This window comes from Sminthopsis crassicaudata, chromosome 5, assembly GCF_048593235.1.
Source record: "Sminthopsis crassicaudata isolate SCR6 chromosome 5, ASM4859323v1, whole genome shotgun sequence".
Lineage (NCBI taxonomy): Eukaryota > Metazoa > Chordata > Mammalia > Dasyuromorphia > Dasyuridae > Sminthopsis > Sminthopsis crassicaudata.
The window spans coordinates 9,087,438-9,114,876 of record NC_133621.1 but is presented as its reverse complement, the minus strand read 5'-3'; the positions used below and the strand labels follow the sequence as shown (position 1 = coordinate 9,114,876).

Sequence of the window (27,439 nt, the reverse complement as noted above, 5' to 3'; positions counted from 1 at the left end):
GGGTTTATGCCCTACTAAATGGTAAATTTTTGTATTGGGTCCATGTACTACTAAGCAAAAAGTATGTTTCTTTCTATTCATTTCCAGTTTTCTCCAAAGGTCTAACTTTTTCAAAATTCTCTTTACCTTCTTAAGTTCATTCTTGTTTATTTTGAGGTTTGATTTATGATAATACGGCAGAAGGTCCTAGGAAAGCTAAATGTGCAAAGAGATGAAATGACCTTCAGACTAGAACAGGAAGTGGGAGACATGGATTCTTAGCACCACTTTGTCACTAATTAAATTTAATTCATTAAAATTGTACCACGTGCAGAATACTGGGAAGATTTTTGAGGATATACAAAATTCAAGAAGCCATAGTTGCTGCCTTCCTGGACCTTCCCATCTGATAGGTACTCGATTTTTCATGCAGCTGAAAATTTGGAAGCGTTTGAGTTTGCTAACTTTTTCAAAATTAATGTTGTATTATTTTTGGTGACAGGGTATCAGCAATGTAAAAGAGATAGATATTAAACAGAAAAGGGGACCCCAAAATTCTGGTCTCTGGTCGCAATTATGCTGGCTTCACTGATGATAGCAAATGGTTGATTTTTTCCTCCTATGCAATACATTTGGTGGACTTTTATGGTAAGCTTAATAATATTATTAAAATCAGTAAGCATTTATAAATAATAATAAAAATAAATTATTCATAAAAGACAACTAAGTGGTAGATTGAATCGAATTCTAGATTTGAAGTCCAAGAATATCTGAATTCAAATCTATTCTTAAACACTTGTTAATTGTGAGATCTTAATCAAGTTACTTACCTTTGCCTCAGTTTTTTTCTTCTATTATCTATAAAATGGGGATGCTAATAGCATCTACCTTTCAGGGTTTTAATGACAGTTTTTGCATTTCTATAATAATCCAAGATTTTCAAATTGCTTTACATGTTCATCCTTTCCCATTAATTAGTAATTTAAAATATTAATCATTAGTAATAGCCAATAATAATGATCAATTATAATTAATAATGCCTCAATCCATATCTACACACATACTTACATATATGTATATAAACATACACACAAGTATAATGCTTTAATGTTTGCAAATTACTTTCTATATTAGTCTTTTTTGAATATTCATACTCAATTTTTTGAGCCAATACTCATACTCAAAATATTTATCATAGAGAGTCTCCTATAACAACTATAAATTATTTTTTAACAATAGCCGGCGTTTATACAGCACTGTAAGGTTTGCAAAGTGCTCACATAGGTTATCTCTTTGATCCTTCTGGGAAGAAAGGGCCAAGAGTCACCCAGGAAAGGCATGCACTAATAGGTCACGGTCTAAATTGTTGAAGGGAGTGCCCACATTGATGAGATCAGGGTTGCATTGGAGTCTCTAAATCATGAATGTATGATAAATGGTGGCTGGCAGTCAGTAATGTGAGAAGATAAATGATTTACTTTTTCATAATGGCCAGGCCACTTAAAAGATCGAGCATTTCTATTCCCCCCTCATTTTTTCCATGTAACAAAATGCTTCAGTGGTAGGAATGGAAAATGGAAGGATTTGGAACATCAGGAAAAGAAGATTCTAAATGTAATATTTGAGGGTTAGGGATGGCAAAGGCATTAAAAGGAGACTGCCAAGCAAAGAATTCAGGAATCAATTTAGCTATAAATACAAACCAGTCTTCTAAACTCAGAATGGCAGCCCACTCTAATGTCTGACTCTAGGTCTCTGTGTCAGTTGAAATAGCTGTACCTGCTCTTACTGGGGGGAGAAGGAGGGACTTAAAATCACCAATGAACTCCGAAGACATACTTTGAATTTCCGTGGTCTTTTGTAGAGAAATAATGGCATTTCTATTTGGAGTTTGGTGCAGAACATCTTCTGGGACAGGATCCAGCTGCAGGAAGAGAAAGGGAAATGTATGAACAGCACGATATTAGTAATGTACTGCACACTTCATGGAGACACAACCAGGGGCTGGAGGAGAATCCTCAGGAAAAACTCCACAAGGAAAGAGTTCTCATTACTCTGGTATTGGTTCAAAAAATGAAGCCTCTGTTTTATCACCCCATTTGGAGCCATGTAATTGAATTCCAAGGGGCTTATATTTTGGCTGCAGGGCTAATCTATGGAGTCTCGGGAGCAGGTGCATGTCTGTGTAGTATTCATTTTTTAAAATGTTAGTTATTCGTGTCATTTCTGTAGGTTCTTCACAGACAGAATTCCATTGCATCTGTATACACAGCTGGGTACTCCAAACACAAACCTTCATTGACATCCTGGTTGAACTGGGATGTGTGTTCTGTTATCTTTATTATCTAAGGGTCTAAACATCTTGCTTACACATGCAGACACTTTAAAGTGAAAAGTGTAAACCATTACTGTTTGTGCTGGGCATTTGACACATACGATCTGGACCCAGACCCATCATGCTGTTCTCAGACTAATTCTGTACTATTTTATACCCTTCTCCTCAACTCCTTCCAGTTCTGGCTCTAAAAACAGTATTCGAACTAACAGCATCATTTCTGGAAAGGATATGATAGTTTTGCTAGGGCTCTGATCACCATCTCTTTCATTTCTGTGTCTAAAACACTTCCTTGATTAATATTCCTCTATATATTATTTTCTCTTATTGAAAAGTAAGTTCTTTGTGGAGAGGGATTGCCTTGCTTCTTTGTATTCATATACCATTCTTGGCACATAGTCAGCACTTGAATGTGCTTATCATCCATCTATTCATTCACTTACTAATTCTAAATAAAAATGTAGGGGAAGCACTAGGACAAAACCAAAGTAAATGTCTGAGAATCGTATTTGATTTCCTCCATATTGTTTTGTTTTTAAATAATAGCTTTTTATTATCAAAATATATACAAAGATAGTTTTCAACATTCATCCCTGTAAAACCTTGTATTCCATTCCTCCCTCCTCCCCAACCACTCCCCTAGACAGCAAGCAATCTAATATATGTTAAACATGTACAATTCTTCTATACATATTTCCACATTTATCATTATGAACAAGAAAAATCATATCAAAAAGAAAAAACGAGAAAGAAAACAAAATGCAAGCAGACAACAATAAAAATGTGAAAACATTATGCTGTAATCCACATTCAATCTCCTCAGTTCTCTTTCTAGATGAAGATGACTCTCTCCATCACAATTTGGAATTGACCTGAATCATTTCATTGTCGAAAAAAGCCACAGTCCATCAGAATCGATCATCATATCTTGCTGTTGTCATATACTATGATCTCTTGGTTCTACTCACTTAGCATAAGTTCATATAAGTCTCTCCAGGTCTTTCTAAAATCATTCTGAACATTTCTTATAGAAAAAAAATAATATTCTATAACATTCATATGCTATAAATTATTTAACCATCACCCAACTGATGGGCATCCACTCAATTTCCAGTTTCTTGACACTACAAAAAAGGCTGCTACAAATATTTTCGGACGTGTGATCTTTTGGGGATCTTTTTGGGATACAGATCCAGTAGAAACAATGCTAGATCAAAGGGTATGCACAGTTTCAAAATCCTTTGGACATAGTTCCAAATTACTCTCCAGAATAGTTGGATCAGATCACAACTACACCAACAATATATTACTGTTCTAGTTTTCCCATAACCCCATTCAACATTTGTCATCTTTTTCTGTCATCTTGGCTAATATGAGAGGTGTGTAGTGGTATCTCAGAGTTGTCTTAATTTGCATTTCTTTGATCAATAATTTAGACTTAGAGCATTTTTATATGACTAGAAATGGTATTAATGTCTTCACTTGAAAATTGTCTGTTCATATCCTTTGACCATTTTTCAATTGGAGAATAACTTGTATTCTTATAATTTAGAATCAATGCTCTATATATTTCAGAAATAAGGACTTTATCAGAATCCTTGAATGTAAAATCTTTCCAATTTTCTGCTTCCCTTCTAATGTTGTCTGCATTGTTTTTTTTTAACAAAAAACATTTTAATTATCCATTTCATGATGCTCTCTAGTTGTTCTCTAGTCATAAATTCCTTCCTTCTCTATAGATTCTGATTTGCTTATATCACTCTTTATGTCTAAATTATAAACTCATTTGAATCTGATCTTGGCACAGAGTGTTAAGTTCAGGTCAGTGTCTAGTTTCTGCCATACTAGTTTCCAATTTCTCAGAAATTTTTACCAAATAGTGAGTTCTTATTACAGAAGTTAGAATCTTTGGATTTGTAAAACACTAGATTACTGTCGTCCTTGACTATTGTGTCTTGTGAACCTAATTTATTCCACTGATCCACTACTCTATTTCTTAGCCAGTACCAAATGGTTTGGATGATCATTGTTTTATAATATAGTTTTAAGTCTGGTAAAGGTAAGCCACCTTCATTTGCATTTCTTTCATTATTTTCATTGAAATTTTTCCCCTTCTGTTCTTCCAGATGAACTTTGTCATTAGTTTTTTCTAGTTTCCTCCATATTTTTAACTATCCAAACTTATCAATAATACTATTTTAAAAATACTATATGATTACCAGTTTTCAACTTGCCCCAATTGATCTTTGTAAGGGGATTGAAAAGAGTTTTATTTTGGAGAAGAATATAACTTTTGGCTCAAAGGGCCAATTCGTTGCATGAATCTCCCTTCTCATTGATGGAGATCAATGCTCTGAGTTTACATTAGGGCTGGCTACAGTTAGTGAAACCTGGAGAAAAGAGACCCTGATCTCTTCTAGTCTTAAGCATCAAGAAATAAGATGGTGAGTACAGCCTCTCCTCAGAGGTCTGGAGAGAGAAAGACTCTGGGATCATACATACAACTTTGATTATGTTCCTATCTCCAGTTTGCTACATGGGAAAATCTGGGCAATTTCATTTTTAGTGAGATCTATGGCTTTCTTGAATGACTTGAGTTACTTCATTCTTTTACTCTGCATTGTGTGGTATATATTCTCATGTTTATTTTCTCTGATTTCTGTTTTGTTATCAATTATTTAAAAATATATGTATGCATACTATACACACATAAATATACATATACATGCATACATACACACATATACATATAAATATAAATGCATACATATTTATATATACATATACACCTGTGCAAAACACACGTACACATATATGTATACACTTATTTATTTATATAGCATTTTGAATAATTTATGAACAATGCAAAAGAGGCAGCAGTGGTAAAAAGATAGAGCATTGGGCTTGGAATAAAAACCATTTGGATACAAATTCTGCCTCTAACATGGGTTTGTGAATATGGGCAAGACACTTAAATTCTCTGAGTTTCAGGTAACTTCCTAAGAATGATACAACAGCTTGGATTTGAAGGTTGTTTCTTCTTCTTGCTATCCATATGTCCCTAGCCAAGTGACTATTACCTTTCTAATCTGTTTCCTAACTTGTAAAATGAAGGTGTTGGATTAGATGATCTCAAATCTCTTTCAGGCTCTAAATCTATTATTCTTTTTCTTATGCTGCTAGATATAGATTACTTGGTAGATAGTTTCTCAATAAAGAAATCCAAGATCCTTGAGATATTTGTATATTTAGGGTTTTAAGGTTCTCCAAACCTTAACTTTCCTATCAAATATTTCAAATCTTATTACCTCCATTTTGCAGATGAAGAAACTGACTCAGAGTGATAAAGAATTTCTTCTTGATTTTATAAGTAGAAAATATTGGTGCAGGAATGGAAACCCAGGTAATGTCACTCCAAGGCCAACACTTTTTGTCATCTTGTGCTGCCATTCAATTTAATTCAGTTCATTAATTTTAATGGTTTCCCCCCTAATTCCTTTGTATTACTTTTGTCTTTATTTAATCTATCTTTATTTATACTGGAGATATGTCTCTCCAGTAAGTTCCTTGAGAGTAGGTTCCGTTTGTTGTGTTCCCATTTCCAGTTCTAGAACAGGACTTGGCTTCTCTTATTGAACTGAATCACATTCTGAATAATGGACAGGTATCATAGAATTTTATCTGCAGACTTTTTTGTCCAACTATTATGTATCTGAAGAGACAGTCCATTATAACTATCCCAACAAATCATCATTGAAACTTGCCTTGAAGATCTCCAATGAAAGGGAGCCAGACTCTCCCAAGTCTATCCCATTACTGATAATCATGAAACTCTAAACATAGTTCCATTACAAATTTATTTTGTGGTCCATTTATGGGTATTATTGCCATTAATGGCTTGATAACCGACTAACTAAGATTATGAAACTAAAAGCCACTTCTTAGAAACCAATGAATAAGGAGGGGAGGAGGAGAAATCTCCTGAAGGTGAACTGTTGATTCCTTTCAGCTGTTTGGATGCTGTAGAGACATTGGCTCTTGTGGGTGACCGGACTTGGCTAGAGTTATTAAGTAATGAATTGGAGCACTTTCAACAAAGTGGAGGACTTTTGTGTTAAAAATAATAATAAAAATGCCACAGACGGACATAGGAGATACAGGAAATCATAACTTCCCACCAATTTATCTTCGCTGATAATTGTCTTGGAGTTACAAGATACATCAGATAATTTTTACACATCCTTTTCAAGCCCAAAGCTCATGTGCAGCTTCTATTATTTCTAAAATCCATTGCTCACAGTGGCTTCTAGCAAATTTCCTGCTTCAGCATCAATGAAGCTTTCCTTGCCCTATCTTTCACAAGAGCCAAGCATTTGCAGTTATCCACCAATAAAGTCTTGACAAAATCATAGTACACTCTATGTAACTTATGAGAAATCTTATTATAAAAACACTGTAAAAATCACAAGTTCACTGGCATATTAAAGCCAAGTATTCGGGGGCTTCCTTGGAATCGGGCCCTCTTTTTGCCGGAAAAGCTCATTTCTGTTGGCTGACTCATGCCTTTGGACATTGGCTCCAAAAGTAAGGAGTGTCCCAGGAGAGAATCTGGCCCCAAATCCCGCAGTGCAGAGAGAAATCACTCGACACCTGACAGGCACCGCACCAAGACCATCAGCAGCACCCCCACTTTTCATAATTCTGGCATGCTCTGGGCCTGGACAGATTAGATCTCAACAGAGCACTCACAATTCTCACTTTGAAATGAATTTTCTGACAGCTACATAAGGACATATGAATGTGTCAACCTTGCATAGAGACTATAAAGTACTCAGAAGGCTTGTTGACATGATGAAATAGCATCCCTGCATGGAGGATTATGAAGTGCCTTGTAACCTCATGATCTCCTGAAGTCTTTTTTTGGCTTAGGCATTTTGCATTTAATGGGATATCCCCAGTTGGTATTGAATTCCTAGGTTGACGTACTTAGAGCTAGAAGGGACTTTGGAAATTGTTTTAGTCTAATCCACTTGTTTGAAAGATAAGGAAAACTGAGGCTCTGAGAGAGAATGAAAGCACATGGAGGAATTAAAATCCAAATCCAGGACTTCCAACTTTTAAACCAATGTTCTCTCTAAGGCACCACAATGTCATACATTTTTATCCCAACTCTTTGGTTTTTCAGATGAGAATTTCCAAAAGGATGGGAATATAATTTCCATACTTTGTTGATACAGCTTTTTAAAAAGATTGATTTAGGGTACCTAAAATTTACCTAATCATGGAATTTCAGAAGCAGAAATTAATCAATAGTTGATTAAAAGGAATATTACAGATTTGTTATGTGCCAAGCCTTATGCTAGACAACAGATACATATACAAAATTGACACAACCCCTGTCCTCAAGAAGCTTACTCTCTGACCAAAGGAAATGGTACATACATATGAAAGATATACATCACTGATACAAGCTTTTTCGGGTGAAGGCATTAGTAAGAGTGGGCACTTGACAAGCCATCTTGAAGGAAACTGGGGATTCTTAGAGGTGTGAAAAACCTTTAGGGGGCATTTAGGTCAATCTCTGAAAAGTAAATCTCTGTTCTACCATTCCCAATAAATTGTTCTCTCAATCTTCACTGGAAGAGGTGAAGGTGGAGGGCATTCACATATTCTATCCTGAGGTTGGCCTTTCCATTTTGGCATTTCTCTGGTAGGAGATTTTCCTTCATGCCAAATCAAAAGCTTCCTTTAGCACCTCTACCTGGAATATTTTTGAATGTTTGTTGTTGTTGTTGTTGTTGTTGTTGTTGTTGTTGTTGTTGTTGTTGTTGTTGTTATTGTTGTTGTTGTTTGCTTTTTTCTGGTGACAGGGGGACAAGTCAATTTGTCTTTTTTTAGTAGTAGTTTTTTATGTTCAAAATATATTTAAACATAATTTTCAACATTTACCCTTGCAAAACCTTGGGTTCCAAAATTTTTCCATCCTTTCTCCCCATTCCTTGTCCTAGTCTGCAGTAATCCAATATATGTTAAACATGTGCAATTCTTATGAACATATTTCCGCTGTAATCATACAGCACAAGAAAAATCAGATCAAAAAGGAAAAAAAAACATGAGAAAGAAAACCAAAAACCAAGCAAACTAAAACAAAAAAGTAAAACCATTATGTTGTGGTCCACATTAATTCCCAACAATCCTCTCTCTTCACATCTTTCAAAATTGATCGCTGCATAATCTTGCTATTGCTATGTACAATGTTCTCTTGGTTCTACTCATTTCACTTAGCATAAGTTCATAATTCTCTATAGGCCTTTCTAAAATCATTCTGCTGATTATTTCTTAAAGAACAATAATATTCCAAAACATTCATATACTATTACTTATTCTGCTATTCTCCAAATGATGAGTATTCATTTAGTTTCTAGGTCCTTGCCATTGCAAAAATGGCTGCTACAAACATTTTTGTACATGTGGGTCCCTTTTTATGATCTCTTTGGGATACAGGCCCAGTAGAGACACTGGTGGATCAAAAGATGTGCACAGTTTCATAGCCCTTTGAGCATAGTTTCAAATTGCTCTCCAGAATGGTTAAATAAGTTCACAACTCCACCAACAATGTATTAGTGTCCCAGTTTTCCCACATCCCCTCCAACATTTATCATCAAATCTCCCTTCTGCAGGATGGTTCTTCAAAGGGGAAAAAAAACAGCTATGACCGTCACCCCATGTCTTCTCTTCTGCAGAAGAACCTCCAAAATAAATTAATCCAATGAATTATTCCCAAAAGTAAATTTGGGGACCCTACAAAATGTTAGAATTGCTTTGCTTGTGTATTATTTAAAATCAACTGCCAGCAGTCAAAGACACGATTGCTAGAGGGTTTATCAGTAAATACTAAATTATGAAGACATTCAAAGTATCTTATGATACTCTGTACATTCTTATATGTGTTTGACAAAAATTTAGGTTTAGGAAAGTCAACAACAGTTTCATTGCCTTTTGCTTTTGTGCAGAAACCTGAACCATGCTGTTTATACAGTTATATGCATGTTCTCTCTGATTCTATATTTCCTCCATACACCCAATATCATGATTTGAATAGTGTAGGATTGACCGTGTTCCCCTCACCCCACTTCACAGTCAATAAACTGTAGGAGTTTCCTAGTAACTCTTGAACAAAAATTCAACTCTTTGGTTTGGCATTGAAAGTTCTCACCCCTCTCTATCTTTCCAATTTCCTCACATTTTCCTCCCTTCTTCAAGTGATGCTCTATCTTCCATCCCCATGCCTTTGCATTGTCTGCTTTCCCAGCCTGGGATGTTCTCCTTCCTCTTCTTTAAGAGTCCCCTTCATTCACTCTGCATGGAACATGTATATATATATATATTTATATGATGCAGGATGCTTCATTGGAGCTCCTTGAGATGACTGGAGATTTTTCACTTTATATTTGTATTGTATTTCATTTTTTTTTGTGGGAGATGAATAAAGGATGTCTGGCTTAAGTCCTTTCTCAAAATGAGGGTTTAGAAGGAACTTGTTTAGGGGTTTAGGAGAAAGAAGCCAGAAGGGTGGAGCTATAAAAAAAAGACTGACAATGGAGCCTTAGGGTAGGGTTTCTTAAACTTTTTCCACTTGTGACACCTTTTCACCTGAGAAAATTTTATGTAGCTCCACCCTTCTCTGTAACTGAATGTGGGCATCATGAAATTGTGATTTATTATCAGTAAATATTTGATTTGTATATCAATTTCATATGCCTATCACATATGCCCTAAGGCTCCATTGTCAGTCTTTATTTTTATGAAGTAGATGTACAGTCAGTTACATGACCATATAAACAGTCTCGACCCACAGTTTAAGAAATCGGGTATTGGGGGACACTCATGCTTTGGGAGTAGAAGGAGAAGAAATTCTGAAATCATTCTGCTGATCATTTCTTAAAGAACAATAATATTCCATAACATTCATGTTAATACATGAATAACTTATTCTGCTTTGGAAAAACCAGAAATGAGTTAGTTTTCTGAAAGTTTAATTTGAACACATACCAAAAAATGTGATTTATTCATCTATGACACATCTGAAACTATATTTAGATCTTCTTATGCTATCTTCATTGTCTTCCACATAAATTGCACACGCTACAATCAGTCTTAGGAGTAAAATTCATATGATATCTTCCCTAATTTTCATTAGATGCCAGTAATACTTCCTCTCCATTGCTTGGAACTCAACCCTGGAAACTGCTCAGTTGAAAACCAGGTCAGAAGAAAAAAAATCACTAACCAAAGGTGTGAATGCCAGAGAAACCAAAGTTTTGAAATATCTATAAAGAACAACAAAACAACCTTTTCTACTTTTAGCTCTTGGGAAAAAAAATTGAAACATACACTCTGCTCTCCTATCACCCTTCCATGATTTATACAAAGCCAACAACCTCGTTATTCAGAACTTGTGAGGTCATATATAGGGAAAAGGAAAAGAAGCATCAGTAGCTTGGCCAAGAAGTCAAAGCAAGTCCCTAACATTTAGTCTTTCCATTGCTTATTCCCATCTGATGCTTAGTAGCATTCCTTCTGGTTCATAGAAATTTCCCAGTAGATGGTACCTTCTGATTACAGGGTTTATAGCAAAAAATGAACTCTTGCAGTTTTGCGAGTATACAGGGCAGGAAACAATCTTGGCTGAGCTGTATCCCAGAACCAAAATTTGATAATCTTTTTTTAAAAAGTAAAGGATTAACTACATAAAACAGTCCAAATAACTTACCCTCTTCAGTTCCTCTCAGAATGAAAAAGAAAATACTGAATATTCCCCCCTGTCTCTCCTCCTCTCCCCCTCCCTCTTTCTACCTCCCTCTCGCCCTCCTTCTCTCTTTCCCCTCAACCTCTCTCCCTCTCTCTCTCTCTCTCTCTCTCTCTCTCTCTCTCTCTCTCTCTCTCTCTCACTTTCTCTCTCTCTCTATGTCTCTCTTTCTCTCTCTCTGTCTCTGTCTCTCTCTCTCTCTCTCTTTCTCTGTGTCTCTCTCTGACTCTGTCTCTGTCTCTGTCTCTCTCTCTGTATATCTCTGTCTCTCTCTGTCTCTGTCTCTGTCTCTCTCTCTCTCTCTCTTTCTCTCTCTCTCTCTCTCTTTCACTCTTTCTCTTTCACTCTCTCTCTCTGATTCTGTTTCCATCTCCCTATCTCTCTCTATGTGTGTTTCTCCCTTCCTTCCATCCAAATATCCCACTTCAAACCTTCAGGGAATATTTCCCTAGAAATTCTTTGAATCAGAAGGAAGGTAAGAGAACAATTGTTATCTTCCCTGTGAGAGAGATAATCATCCTGAATCTTTTTTTGAAAATATATGATATAAGGATAGACTTATATGCATGGGGAAGAAGAACCTGAATTGCAAATATGAAGGGGAAAGTAAAAGAAGGAAAGAGACATTGCCATTACTATTGCTGTCTTTTTGAAGAAGACCATGACATGAGGTAGGTGGTCATGACTTGAAACTGAATTGGATTCAAATGAGGAAGGGCAGTGCAGTCACCAGCCTCCTTTAAATGCTCCATTTTTCATTGATATTTAGTAAATGTCTCTGGGCAGGCTAGGAACCTCCCTTAGAGTCTAATTGACAAATCATTGAATGCTTGCAGATTTTCTTTGGTAGAAAGAGCTTCTTTATCAGGAGGAAATCAGGGCTTTGTACCTTTCCCCCTGTCTCTCCCCTAGACCTGAAATTCTGACATTTTATATTGAGATGAGATGGACCCTAAGTTCTTGAATGTTGTGCCAGAAAAGTACTAGCTAAGACTTTATCTAAAGGACAAAGAGCCCTGAGGCTATGTTTTCTCTCCATTATTTGAGGATCAAATGAAATTTGGAGAAGCTCCAGGCCAGAAGGATATATATCAAGGATGACTTGTTGAGACTATAGAGGCAGATATTTTCCTTTTTTAATCTTCATATCCTCAGAATTTAAGATTTTCCACATTGTAGGAAATTATAAATGTTTGTAGATTAATTGATATAAAGACATGAGAAGTCATAATGTCTATTTTGTAAATCAGTAGGCAACAACTTCCTGATTTCATGGTGGAACAATATGAAGAAGTGGGTAGAGTACTGAACTTGGAACCAAGAAGACCTGAGTTGAAATCATTCCTCAGGTACTTATTGGGTGCGTGAGGCTGAGTAAATCATTTGATCAATCTCTATGTCAGTTTATCCCTCTTAAAATGAATGGATTGAACTCAATAGCTTCTGACTCTGTATCTATGTCCAAGTCTATATCGATGAGTTTTATGGTAGAAAGATTTCATTTGCAAATTTTAAAATTATTTTTCATCTCTGCAGCTAATCCACAAACAACATAGATGTTATAGTTATTAATTGTGAGTTCCAAAATGGATCTGTGACTCTTTCATGTGGATAGTCTTTCCTTAAGATCTAATCACACATTATCCATGACTCTTGTGTACAAATCTTGTCCATATTCTTTTATTGGTTTATTTATTCCATAGAGAAGATCCCTAAAGCTTTGATGGACCTTTTCTTATAGGTTCTTCAGCATTCTATGAAACCAGTTCAGCTCTTGAGCCATCCATTTACTATATCTCTCTGTCTCTTTATTTCTGGCCCACGTCCTTTTCTAACAACCAGTACTAATATTATCACCTTCACTACTACCCTCACCCTCATCCTTATCATTATCACCAAAATTGCTGATATCTTCAAATCAGAAATTTAAAATTCAAAAAGACCTTAGTGCATTTATACTGCAACCCTTTAATTTTATAGATAAGGAAACTGGATCCCATGGAAGTTAATTAGCTTGCTTAAGGTCACACAGATAGAACATGTCAAAAACAGTATTTCAACCCAGATCTTCTGACTCAAGAATCACTCTCCTTTGGACTTCTTTCATTTAACAAAAGTGATGCTACCGGAGCTCTCATCAATAGGTTATATACTCTTTAGGCTGTTTGAATAAAAAGAAAACCTAAGCATGCTGATATTACACCAAAATCGAAATATAATGCTTTCACTTAACCACACAAAGATCACTTATTCAGAAACTTCAACTTTATAGAACAGCAGTAAGTAATAAAAAGGAGGATGCAAATTAAAACAATTCTAAGGTACCATTTTATACCTGTCTAATATGACTAAGAAAAAAATATGACAGACAGGGATATGGGAAAATTGGGATGCAAATTCATTAATGGTAGAATTATGAACTGATCCAATAATCATGAAGAGCAATTTGGAACTCTGCCCAAAGGGCTATAAAACTTTTTACCCTTTGACTTCCACAATACCACTACCAGATCTATACCCCAAAATATCAAAGAAATGATTAAAGGACCTATAATGCAAACTATTTATAGCAGGTCTTTTTGGTGATCTAAAAAAAATTGAAAATTGAGACTAGGTACATCAATTGGGAAATGGATGGACAACTTACAGCATATGATGGTGATGGAATTATGTTGTGCTGTAAGAAATAACAAGCAGGATGGTTTCAGAAAAACCTGAAATTTTACATGAATTGATATAAAGTAAAATAAAGGGAACCAGGAAATCATTGTACATAGCAATAGCAATGTTGTATGATGAAAACTGTGAATGATTTAATTATTTTAAGCAATGTAATAATTCCCCCAAATTCTAAAGAACTTATGTCGAAAAATTCTATCTACTTTCAAATGGTGAAAAAAATATACTGATAGTGTATGAGTGCAAACTGAAGAACTTTTTGGTACTTTCTTTTTCCTTGGATTTGTTGTTGTTGTTGTTGAGGTTTTGGCTTTTTTTTGGGAGGGGGGAGGAATCTGTGTTTTCCTTTGTAAAATCCCTAATGTGAAAACATTTCTCATGACTACATGTGTAGAATCTTTAGCAAAATGTTTGTCTTCTCAAGGAGAAAGTGGATTTAGAACTCATATTCTCAAATTAAAAAAAAATGGAGGTTTAACATGTTTTTTTACATGTACTTGAGAATTATTTTTAATCAATAAAAAAGCAAACAAGTCCTTGTGGGTAAAGAATGGGGGCAAACCTCAGTCATCTGGTTATTTCTGCACTGTGAATTCCCCAATGACTGGGGAGAAAGAGATATTAATATATCTTTGGGGGGACTGAGTCACAATATAGGGAATAATTCAACAAAGTTTTCTTAGGACAAAGTTTTCTGATGTGTTGACACTCTAGTAAGAAATAATACTATCAATAGGAACTTTTTTAAAAAAGGAAATGGAGAAAGGTAAATTAAGCTACAATGGAAGATTCAAGCTCTATCTATCATGTTGCTCTTAAACATACAAAAGAGAGGTAGAATCTTGGAAGTCTCAGGTTCAAGTCTTGCCCCTGATTCATGTTGACTATATGACAATTAACAAGTAATTTATCCTGCTAGCCTCTCAGTGCCTTAACTCTATGAGAGTTTCAATGACAGAAGACCTGCCAGTCTGCATTGATGAAGGGAGTTTTCCCACATTGATGAAATCACCCATTCTGAACATCTTTCTCCTTTTAAATGGCACAGTGTATAGCGTGCCATGCCTAAAGTCAGAAAGACCAGAATTAAATCTGATCTTAGAAAATTGCTGGCTCTGTGACCCTACTCAAGTATTTTAATCTCTATTTGCCCAATTCCCTCTGCCTCACAGATTTGTTTTGAGTATCAAATGAGATACTGCTTGAAAAATGGACTTAGTATACTGGTTGGCATGCAGTAGGTGATATATAAATGTTTATTCCACTCTTCCCTCCCAACAGTGCCAAGGAACTAGGAAAAGCAGACAAAAATGTTTTGATACTTTAAGAATTCCCAGTGTTCTTGGACACACATCTCAGTACCTTTTAAATATTATTGTGATAGTCTTATTGTGTTATTACTTGTGCCTGTCTACCAACACTCTCAGGATCCCCAAGGATGTGGTTGAATGTTCAGAAAATGACATATTGAGCCAAGAGATTTGCTTGAACTCTGACACTTTCAAGCTGAATATTGATGAGTAAGCCAGATCACTTCTCAGTTTCCTCATCTATAAAAATCACAGCTTTAGACTTGGTGACTCTTAGAGTCCCTCCTGATTCTAACTTCTCTCTTGCTAAGAGAAGGATATGGAGAAGGTCTGTCCTACAGCCTTATCTTTTTTCTCCTCATAAGCTCTAACTTTTTGGGAGCTCATAAATTCTGTCAGATACACACCTATTCCCTTAAAAAATAGACCTATGCCATATATAAGCTAAAAGAAGAAAGAATGAGGAGGCTACTTCCTCTCTCTAAATTATAATAAAAACAAATTTCTGAAGAGTCACATGGGAAATAAAATCTTTGAGATGTCCAAATAAAGGTGATTGTTGCTACTTTGGGAAGTCAAGCCATGAGACTTATTCATCAGCTTTGGAACCAAAAGAAAGAAAAGGGAAAATACCATGCCTTAATTTCATCTCCACTGATACTTCTAATTATAAGATCAAATCAAAGCATGATGGGGAAATGGACCTGAGACAACATTTGGTTAAAAACCCTCAAAAATAAGGAGGGGGATGGAGACATCTTTGGTTCTGACTTTGAGGCTAGGCAGGGAGGTGAACAGGAAGTGTGCTATTCTCTATAAATGGGACCCTTGAATTTCCAGTCCTAAGTTCTGTATCATCATCTCAACAGCTTCCTGGTCTCTGGTATTTCTCCCCCCCTCTAACAAGCTTAAACTGTCATTTCTTTTGTTTTGACAGGTGTGCTTTTAATAGCCAAGGCCTAAACTCCCTTAGCCAACGTTTCCACAGGACTCCCCAACCCCCTACCCCCTTTTTTTTTTTTTTTTACCTGCATGGAAGATTTCACTGTTTTCATTTTGGATTTCATGGAAATGCCAACTGGTTAAGCTTTTCTCACCTCTTGGGAAGATTGCCTCCCATGGAGGTCCCAGCGGGGCCTTTCTAATGAGCTTTGCATAACTGTAGGTAGAATTTGATTGAAAACAAGGGGCAGGGTGAGTATCACACAAATACAAATGAGGGCTGATGGTACAATGTTTCAGTAGCCTCAACAATTTTTAAAGTATAGACTGAAAAACTTATGGTTAGCCACTTGTGTGTAGCTGTAGGCCCCTAAGGAAACCCAATGACCCTTACTGTTTTGGAAATCCTTTTGATTTCTTACAAACACCAAAGTGGTATCTGCAGCCTCTAGAGGGGAAGTTCAAGATTATTTCTCCTACCCTGATTGGATTGATAAAGCATTTAAAGGCTCGAGTTTTCCAAGAAAAAGAGACTTTTAAAAATGGATTTTTTTTTGGCCTGTCTTCAAGATCAAGAGTTGCCTGCAGGAATTTCCTGTGCCATGCTTAAATTAATTTCTGAAAAGGTTAATCCAATAGCATATTGTTTTCACATTGACCCTGTGCATGTTTAGTAAAAAGAAAAACTAAAGATATTTGACTAGCCAGATTTTTCTGAACAACATGCTCACTTGAAAGGAAATGGTTTTTATTGGGGATGAAAACATGTCCTCCCTTCATGAAAGGAGTCCTTCATGCTGATCTCTTCAACGCCAATTGGTTGTAGCTCCACAAAAAGCCTGGATGTCCCCCTGCATTTTGTTATACACTAACCCATTTTTGCTGATAATAGGACATGGGAGACAGAGCATCCCTTCCTTGCCAGGCCCCAGCCAAGAACAACAAGAGGAAAGAAATTGCCTTAAAAAAACCCTGAAAATGTTTATGAATTCTAATCCTCAGCACATGAATAAATACATCTGACAAAGTGCAGAGTCCCTTACCAAGGCCTTGCCTGACCCTTCTAATTTGAGTTCAATTACACATGTAGTGTTTGGAAGTCAAAGTCAGCCCTGCCAGTGTTTACAGCTCTGGTTCTAAATATTGTTATTTGTTTAAAAGAAATCCCAGGTAATAACTCATAATTGCCCTATTAATCACCTCAAGAAGGATCATTGAGGGAAGTGGGATTTGAAATAGACATATTGGCAGTTGAAGGAGCTCAGTTTGGAACATTAAATATGAAGGGATTCAAAACCAACCAAGAAAAGGACATGGCAACAGTCATTCAGTAATGGCCTGGGACATAGTAGGCACTTAATGTTAGCTGATTGAGTGGGATAGGGATATACTACATTTGATACATTTTTTAAAAAGGAATGAAATTTAAAACTTTGCTCTGGCCAGGCTGCAAGTTACATTGACCTCTGAACTGTAGGGGAAAAATACAGAAAAACCTGGGGTTGGATTATAAATTATATTGTCAATGGACGTGAGAAGAACTCTTTGTTTCTTGACGCATTTCAAGAATGGTGCTTTCATTTCCTTTTCCCAATGAATTATAATGTACATACACACTTGTGTTTATCTTCCATTTTTCATTTTAAATTTCTTTTATTTGATTTGCCAGCTCTGCTGCCCTTGAAAGAGATAGACTTGACACAGCAAACAGACTTTCCAATTTGAGATGACCTAATCCATCTTTTATCCAAAAAGTCCTAGTGGGAGCTCAATATTCCAGGGTCATGCCCTTCAGAACACTCCAGGGAAATAAGGAACAGAAACACAAAGAGTATTTATAAATTTCTTCAATTTCGAGACCATGACTGAACAAATTTAGGGAAATGTCTAAATAGTGAAAGGAAACCTTCAATGAAAAACATTGAGGATGGTATGTTTGGCCATTGGGTCAGATCAAATTTGTGGTTAATGTCATTATTTAATGCTCTGTGTCTGTGGGTGCATATGGGGGTTTGTGTTGGTGTATGTGTGTATATGTTGAGAAAGAAAGAAAGTGAGGAGAGAGAGAAACAGATTGAGAGAGAGACAAAAAGAAACAGTAAGAGAAAGACAGAAGGAAAGAGAGAGACACACACACACACAGAGAAACAGATTGAGAGAGAGACAAAAAGAAACAAAGAGAAAGACAGAAGGAAAGAGAGACAGAGAGAGAGAAACAGATGAAGAGAGACAAAAAGACAGAGAGAAAGACAGAAGGAAAGAGAGAGAGAAAAAAGACAGAGAGAGAGAAAGATTGAGAGAGAGACAAAAAGAGACAGAGAGAAAGACAGAAGGAAAGAGAGAGACAGAGAGAGAGAAACAGATGAAGAGAGACAAAAAGACAGAGAGAAAGACAGAAGGAAAGAGAGAAAAAAGACAGAGAGAGAGAAAGATTGAGAGAGAGACAAAAAGAGACAGAGAGAAAGACAGAAGGAAAGAGAGAGACAGAGAGAGAAAAAAGATAGAGAGAGAAACAGAGAGAGAGACAAAAAGACAGAGAGAGAAAGACAGAAGGAAAGAGAGAGAGAAAAAAAGATAGAGAGACAGAGAGAGAAAGAGAGAGAGAGAAGAGAAGAGAGAAAGACTTACTATAGTCAATTTCATCACTACATGAAATTGAATACATATATACATACATCAAGGACCTATCATTTTGTCAGCATGGGTTTCCTGTCCTGGGAGGTGTTCAAGGAGAAGCTAGACAAGAATCTGCCAGCTATGCTATCGTGGGGATTCCCTTTATGTGTTTGTAGGCTGGCTGGTCACTGGAGCTTCTTCTAATTCTCAAATTCTATGATTCCCCCCACCCCCCATCAATGTTAATAGCAATAAAGAGTCCTAGAGAGTGACTTGGGGTTCTGAAAAGTTAAGTGACTTTCCTGTGGTAACAAAGCCTGCAATTTTAAGAAATGGTATTTGAATCGAAGTCTTCCTAAATCCACTTTTTCCTGAGTCTGTTTTGACAGCTCTCTACAGAATAGCTAGCTGTATCAATGAACCACCATTGTATGTGTACATATATGCACCTAGCTTCAGGGCTTGCCCATAGAGCATGATTATATTTGCCTCTCCCATGGGCTTATATGGGAAGATATGTTTGGGCTCACTTCTACTCCAACAAAAGGTTTGGAGAATGCTTGGTGCTGTGGAGAGAGGAAGAGGTTTCTGGCTGAACAGAGTCAGAGGCTCAGTGTCTCAGCACTCACTGTGCGGTGACTGAGTTTACATTTTAAAAATCATCCTACCTAACCCTAAACATTTTTCATTTTTCCTTCTTGACCCATATGATGATCAAGAGAAGAACTGTTGAGATCCATTGTGGGTGAGAAAGGGGAATAGCTATCCTGTCTTGCACCTGGTTGTCATATATCTGGGGAGGGGTTCATGATTTCTTTTGTCCTCCTTCTTTTCTGGTAAGAGGTGAAGAAGCATCCTATAAGAGAAGTGCTTAGGGGACAAAGATGTCTCTAGACTGATCAAAGCCAGCAATTATCCCATTGAAACCTGCAGCTGCTAAGAACGGCAGCCAAGTCTGCTGAGAAATTATCATAGCAGTCACGTAACCTACTTGACCCAGACCTGAAATGGGTTGACACATCAGCTGAGACACATAGCCCAAGGAAGGAATCAACTCAGCTGACCAAGGGAGTTACTCATCCATCACCATTGTAACCTCAAAAAGAACTTGATAGAGACTCTATGAAGAAATAAAAAAGATTCCTAAGAGAAGGAGTACAAGACAGAGCTTCCCTCCACCTATTTGTGTGTCTCACCACTTTTGTATTCAACTGTTGAACGCCATATCTCCAAAGATTTTTGCATCTCAAAAATAATACAACTTTATTTAGTTTCTTTTTAAACTTAGATTCTTGTTATACCATCCCAGCAAATATCTCCTTTGTAGAAGCTAATCAATAGGAAATGGTTGGTAGATACTGGGGAAAACAACACATAGAATAAGAGTACTGGAAAACCCAAGGTCTTTGGGTTACCCATAGAACCCTGAGGGGAGAAGTAGTTTTTGTCTTCTGGGATCCAACATGCTAGTCTAATGTTGTTTTAGTTGTGTCCTACTCCTTATGACCACATTTAGGGTTGTCTTGGCAAAGATACTGAAGTTGTTTGCCATTTCCTTCTTCAACTTCCCTGAATTCCCTGACCTCTAAGGAAAATGAATATGGTGGGAATTAGAAGAAACATGGATTTCTTAGCCAACTTGGATTAATTTAAGAAAAAATGTGTGTGTGTGTGTGTATGTGTGTGTGTTGTGTGTGTGTGTGTGTGTGTGTGTGTGTGTGTGTGTGTGTGTGTGTGTAGGAGATTTCCTGACACTTGGGCAGGCTAATGCAGTATATGGGTCCCATCTCAGAACCAGGGTGTAAGATAATTGAAAATTATTTTGAAGCACTATTCTGAAAATTAATTGGGAAATTCAGTCTACTCTTCAGTAGACAGACCACACAAAGCAGAACCTTCATTCCCACTGGCTACAAAGCCCCACTTGGAAGAGTATGGTTGGACCTAATGAGCAGAAAAGATAGAATCTTCTCTGAATGAGCAACACTGAGCCAGTGAAAACCATCATTTCCACAGAGCTGGAGAAGCTCTTTTGCAGCCAATTAACGTTTCTTCTGGGCAGGTCAAATAGCCAGTGAGCCAGAAGCCCCAACTTTCTGGGATTTTCTGCACATCTGGCACATGTCCTTATAATTCAAATATCAAAGCTTGTCTGGCTTCTCTGTGATGATTCAAGATTTGAAATGGAGAGCCCAATTTAAGAATTAGGGGAGTTTGGACACCACAAGCAGACAAGGAGGGAAGTCACTGCAAAGATATGCTATGTGTTCTGTGGTTAGCATGCCTTCAAACTTGCCAATACACCACACTTATTGTAACATTTTCATCTACTACATCAACTAGTGTCCATCAGTTATATAAATAGTATAAAGAAGAGATGGCATGAAAGAGGGAAAAGAGGTCCATTGGTTCTGGGGTCAGAGAATCTGGATTCAAATCCTAAATCTGCCTCTTGTTTCCCATGTCGCAAATCATTGAACGTTTCCAGGAAAAAAGAAAGAAAGGAAAAAACTCTTTCCTCAGCTGTTAAAGGGCTTAGGCCCTATGGCCTATAAGGTCCCTTTTAGAAAACAACAAAACTATGAGCCATAGATTCAAAACTGTAATCCCTCTTATCAGAGATGCTTAACTCTTTGTGTGTGATGATCCCTGGGTCAGAATGGTTTCTAGGGATCCCATTGCAGAACAAACATTTAAAAAATTTGAAGGAAATACTAACTTTCATTTAGAGGCCAATGAATTTTTTTTCTCATCCAAATTTACATCGATTGGTGAACCCCAAGTTAAAAACTCCAACATATGATGAATGTTTCATTCTACTTATTTAGTGTTATAATCAGAGAAACTGCACATATGTAAAATATAATGAAATATTAAATATATAATTTATTTCTCTTTTTTTGAACATAGTTGTTTCCATGCTATATTCTCTATTACACTACAAACACTTTGAGAGCAGGGACTACCTTTGATTTTCTTTGTTTCTTCATAGATTTAGTGCTTAGCATAATGGTTGGTTCACAGTAGGTGTTTAATAAATGCTAGTTAATTGTATTTGATATAAGTTGAAGGCAAGTGGTATAAAAGACTTCCTCATAGAGATATATGAACAGAAAGGAGATTGTAGTGACCTGATAAAGGCAAAGGATAATTAACAGACAGCCCAAAAGTTAAATGGTCTCCACAAAAGTGACAAAAGATCTAGGGGAAGTCCCTGGCAGGTACCTCCATGAGAATTTTTCTCTTTCTTTCTTTCTTTCTTTCTTTCTTTCTTTCTTTCTTTCTTTCTTTCTTTCTTCCTTCCTTCCTTCCTTCCTTCCTTCCTTCCTTCCTTCCTTCCTTCCTTCCTTCCTTCCTTCCTTCCTTCCTTCCTTCCTTCCTTCCTTCCTTCCTTTCTTTCTTTCTTTCTTTCTTTCTTTCTTTCTTTCTTTCTTTCTTTCTTTCTTTCTTTCTTTCTTTCTTTCTTTCTTTCTTTCTTCTCTCTCTCTCTCTCTCTTCCTTCCTTCCTTCCTTCCTTCCTTCCTTCCTTCCTTCCTTCCTTCCTTCCTTCCTTCCTTCCTTCCTTCCTTCCTTCCATCCTTTTTTTTTCTTCATGCATTAAGCATCTGTTATATGCCAAGTACTAGGCTAAGAATTGAGGATACAAACTAAAGTAAAGAAGGGGGCCTATTCAGTCCTTCTACCTCATCACTGAAAACAAACTACTTTTTCCACAAATACTAATTATCTCTGAATAATTCAATCAAATGGCCTTTTCTCAGTTCCCTTCCTCTTTCATTTTTTTCTACAGTAATTATCTTTGTTGTCCACTTCCTCCTGGTTCTTTTTCCTCTGCCCTCCATCCTATTTCTCCTCCTATCTGGTTGCCAACTCCTCACTTTCATTTACTTTATCTTCATCCATGTCTATTCCTATGTCTTTCATCAGAGATCTTTCCTTGTCTCTTCTTTTTTTCTTTTTCTTCTTTCTTATTTGGTGTTTCATCAGCTCCCATGGAATCAACTATCTATCTGCAGAGAATTCACAGACCAATTTTTCAGTCTTAATCTCCCTTCTGAGTTTCCCAAACTTATGAAAATCTTGAGTTTTTATTAGAAAAAATCCAAATCAGACAAATCTAAGCTTTAAAGCAGCCTGATGTAAACCAAGAGCAGAAACAGCTGGAAATATTAAGGAGAACTCTGTCAGGTATGATTGGCAAATCAAGACAATAGCTTTAAAAATGATGGATGCCTAAATAAAGTTTCTTTCTTTCTGAGTGTCTTCTAGCTGTATCTCCTGTGCTCTCTTAGTAATTGGGTGGAAAGGCTCTCCATGTAGATTCTCTAATTTCCTGTGCTATGAAAGAATTTACAATACTAAATTATGTAGACTGAGCTATGATGGAAGGCTTGCTTTTTACTTTATTACAGATCTATTATGCATCTTGAGTACATATGGAATCAAAGTTACCATTTTTTTTCCAAGAGAAGAAAATATAGTGTTGCGATGATGAGTAGATTCCCTTTCCAACCTTTGTTCATCCTTCCTCCCTCCCTCTCCTCCAATCATCTGCCCCTGAGATCCTTAATTTGTTTACCTCATTCTCTAGCAGGGCATTCACACAGGCTTCTGATGCATCACAGATGGCAGTGAGATCATGTCCTCCCTCCAGAGCCATCACTACATGTCCATCAGCCACCTGCATTAGTTGCCTTGTCAAATTCCCAAAACCTATCAAGAAAAAAATAATATTTATCAATATGAAATCAAAAGACATCAAACATCCATCAAAATCAAGAATATCCCATCTATAGGATTATCTAGAATAATTAGAATGATTAGATTCCAAGTGGACATGTAGTTCAATCTCTATTTTTATAGATGAGCAAACTATGAAGGATTAAGCTATTTAGACAAGATCATACAATTTGTAAGTATAAACCCTGAGCTTTTATTCAAGAACTTCTTTCTCCAAATCCAGGAATCTCACCATTGAACCAAAAACATCCATGATTTCACCTCTATGAAGAGTTTTCTTCCCTGAGCAGATCACAAGCCCCTTATATTTATCTATTAACAGATCAAGTAAGCTGTTTGAAGGGAAGCCTTGGTTTTTTTTTGTTTTTGTTTTTGTTTTTTTTTTTTTTTTTTTTTTTTTTTTTTTTGTTTTTTTTTGTGTGTGTGTATCCATTTTCTAGCACCTATTTCTGGGCTTGATAGTAGTAGGTTCTTAATAAATGCAGCTGATGAATTGCTAGATGGTCTCACAATTTGATATGGTTCCTTAATTCATTACTTCCTGAATAGAGAGGTCAAATTCACTCTGAAATTAGCTTGGCAGGTCCTCAAATAAGAATGGAGTTAATCCAAAAGATTTGGGTTCAAATGCTAGCTATGCTACTTACTTGTTCTATGACCTTGCAGTAATCACTCTGTGCTCTGCAAATGAGTTTACCAACTTGGGAAATGATGGAGTTGGACTGGCTGACCACTACGGAGTCTTCCATTTCTCAAGCACTGGTTCTCCTACCAACGATTACTGGGTCCATAATTGGAGCCTTCCCAATTGAATAGTTGCCAAACCTTGTACTCTATTAATATCAGCTTCAGACTCTTGGTTGCTAACCACTGCCCCCTCCACCCCAACCATGACAAGTCCTCAGAGACAGACTCTACTAGACAGCATGAGAAGCAGCAGCAGCTGCTTTATTTCAGTATTGCATCCACCAAGCACGGTTTGGGGTAGGATAGGAAAATAGACTCGATCGTTCCGTTAAGTGATACCAAATGACACAAAACTAAGATTTAGCCTCTGATATTGTATCTAGAGCAATGAAGACCATATATATGTTTTCCCAATGATATAAGGGAATGTCATTTTGAAAAGCTAATATTAACTTGTCAATGGATTTTGGGAGATATTCATTTCTATTTAATCCTGTTGTAGCACACATTATGATGGCGTTTGAGAAATACTATTATTTAAACTATAATCTCTCAGGGATACTCCTAGAGTTTCAAAAGGAGAGGTAACTACCTCTTTGGGGATTCAACATGATAGTCTAAGCTGGGGTTTGACAGTGGGTCCCAGAGTATGGGCCATAGTAAGAATGTGATCATATGATCCTTAATATTGAGGGATTCCTATGTCCAAAGGAGGGAGAGTAATACCTAATAATGTTGTTGATATTAATTTGGAAGTAATTTAAGTGCAGATGAAGACACAGGAGCAGAGGCAAATGACTTGCTCAAGAAGATACATAATAGCAATAAGTCAATGATAATTTCTGACTCTTGAATTGGGCTGGGCTCTCAAAGGAATTTTCTCCGTGACTTAAGGGCTTCACTGACATATTTAAGTAAGAAATATTAATACCTCAAACCATTCCTTGTGTGCTGAAGCTTCCTACCAATTGAAGTTTTGATCAACTGAAGTCATTACTAAGAGGTTCAAATTACATATGGGCTCAATAACAATGAAAAGCCACAATCTCTGATTTAAGTTCACCCTTTCCCCTTGAAATGAAAAAAAAAATCTATAAAAGACTAAATTTAGATGGGATAATAATAATAAAAAAAAATTGGAGACCAGAATGGAATGAGAATCACCTTTGATCTTCCGCCAATTTCCACTTTCTTTTACCTACAGGGCTTATTTCCATCCACATGTTCCACATGTGATTTCAGGGTAAGAGAATGAGGCAGCAGGATGTTGAGCTCTGCCCTGTACAAAACGTCCTAGTACAAAGAGAGACCACATCCTCTAGGACGTTCCAAGATGCCCTGCTGCTGCCCACCCTTACCTTAGGAGTCCAGAAACAGGCTTAGGGACCCTTCCCCTATGTCCCAGACCATAGGGCTCTGCTGAATCCATGGCCACTGCTAACACTAACAAAATGTTTTCCAAGATCAAGTCTGCCAAGTTCCCAACAGCTCCATTTGGGGAGGGGTCATGGTTGGAATAGCTTATTTTATTGCTTGCTCATGGTTGAATATCTCCAGTAATTCATTATAATATCTCCAACTTTCCATTCTGTTTCCCTGACCTCCATCCTACCCCAAGAAATTATTCAATTAAATACAGAACACCATTATTAAACACCAACTACAAGACAAGTACTAAGTTAAACACTTAGGTTACAAAGAGAAAAACACAGTATTCCCTGGTCTTAAGGAGTTCACATCCTATAAAGCTAAATCCAGGTATAGAAGCAAAGACCAAGTATATACAAAGATATTTCAAGAGGGAAAAGGATCCATAACTAGAGGGATACACACAGGGACCATATAGCAGGTGGCATCTGGACTTGGAAGGGAGATAGGGATTGTGGGAGAGGGGGTGATGGGGGAGAGCATTCTAGGCAGGCAGGAGCCTCAAAATGCCATGAAGAAGGGAAATGGCATTGCTGGAGCCACTTGCAAAATGCCAGGAAGAAGGGAGATGGCGTTGCTGGGCCAAAGGGGACAGAGTTGTTTTAATAAAGTAGTACTTCTATACAATGATGGCAACCATGGGAGGAGGAAAGTAGAGAGGACAAATTCACTCTGAACTTAGCGTGGCAGGCCTTCAAATAGTCCAAATGGGTTCCCTTCACACTGTCCCAAATCACAGATAGACCAGGTTATGGATTATATTAGACTGTGAGGAAAATGAAAGTCCTCTGACTCTTTTTTTCTCTAGAACTTAGAACTGTACTTAGCACTTCATAGATGCCTAATAAATATTTAGTGATTAACTGGCTGATTAGAGTAAGAAGTACATTTCTCTTAAAGACTTTAAGCTTCATATATAAATATATACATATGTACATATAAACTTTTGTGTACATGCATTCACACGTAGCATTTTGGGCAAAGGGCCAACATGGCTCTCATAGAATTCTCCTTTCAGTGGGCTAATCTAAACCTTTTAGATAAGGATTTTGCTGAATTACCTGACAAAGAACAAGAAATAAGGGCCATGGATCCAGACAAACATAACTCTAACGGAGTAGCAAGTGGCTGGCAAGGTGGAAATGCCAGCTATCGGGACCCTCAGCTTTAAAAGACATACATTAAGAGGGGGGAGTTCCATGTAATCAAACTGTTTTCCCCCAGTTCACAGGAATGTTGCATATTGGGAATCAACAGTAAATCAGTAACAGGAGAAGCCAGTATGTAATCTATTTATTTATTTGTTTATTTGTTTATTTTTCCATTCATTCATTCATTCATTCATTCATTCATTCATTTATTTATTTCTCTGAGGCTGGGGTTAAGTGACTTGCCCAGGGTCACACAGATAGGAAGTGTTAAGTGTCTGAGATCACATTTGAACTCTGGTCCTCCTGAATTCAGGGCTGGTGCTCTATCCACTGTGCTACCTACCTGCCCACCCAGTATGTAATTTAAAATAAGAATAAAATAAATAAAATAAAATAATAAAATAAATAAAACAAGCTAAGTCAGATCTATATCATGGAAAATGTTATGGAAAAGACTTGGAAAAAATTTATCCATGCAGGAACAAGAGGCAAGTGAAGATTTTTGAGTTAGTTTAGGGATGAGCAACATCATCAGAGCCAAACTGGAGGGAATTCAAAGTTGAAATGTTTTCAGAACCAAAAGAAATGGATATATACTAAGACAGCCTATTCTCAAGTTTTCAGACAGGCAAAGTTGGACAAACTCAGAACTTCTCAGACTTCATTACTTTTTGTCAATGGGCTGAAGACTATAGATTCCTTCTCAATATTTTGTTTTTAAATGCATAAAGTAAGACAGATTGGCTCATAAGGAAAGTCAATT

General features: G+C 36.8%; 1 protein-coding gene across 1 annotated transcript in view; it reads right to left on the bottom strand.

Moving 5' to 3' along the window:
- The window catches only part of HDAC9 (histone deacetylase 9), a 697,702-nt gene that overhangs the window by 35,443 nt on the left and 634,820 nt on the right, over window positions 1-27,439 (bottom strand). Inside the window, 2 exon segments of the mRNA XM_074268892.1 lie at window positions 1,819-1,903; window positions 23,250-23,383. Of these exon segments, the coding sequence (XP_074124993.1) occupies window positions 1,819-1,903; window positions 23,250-23,383 (219 nt within the window).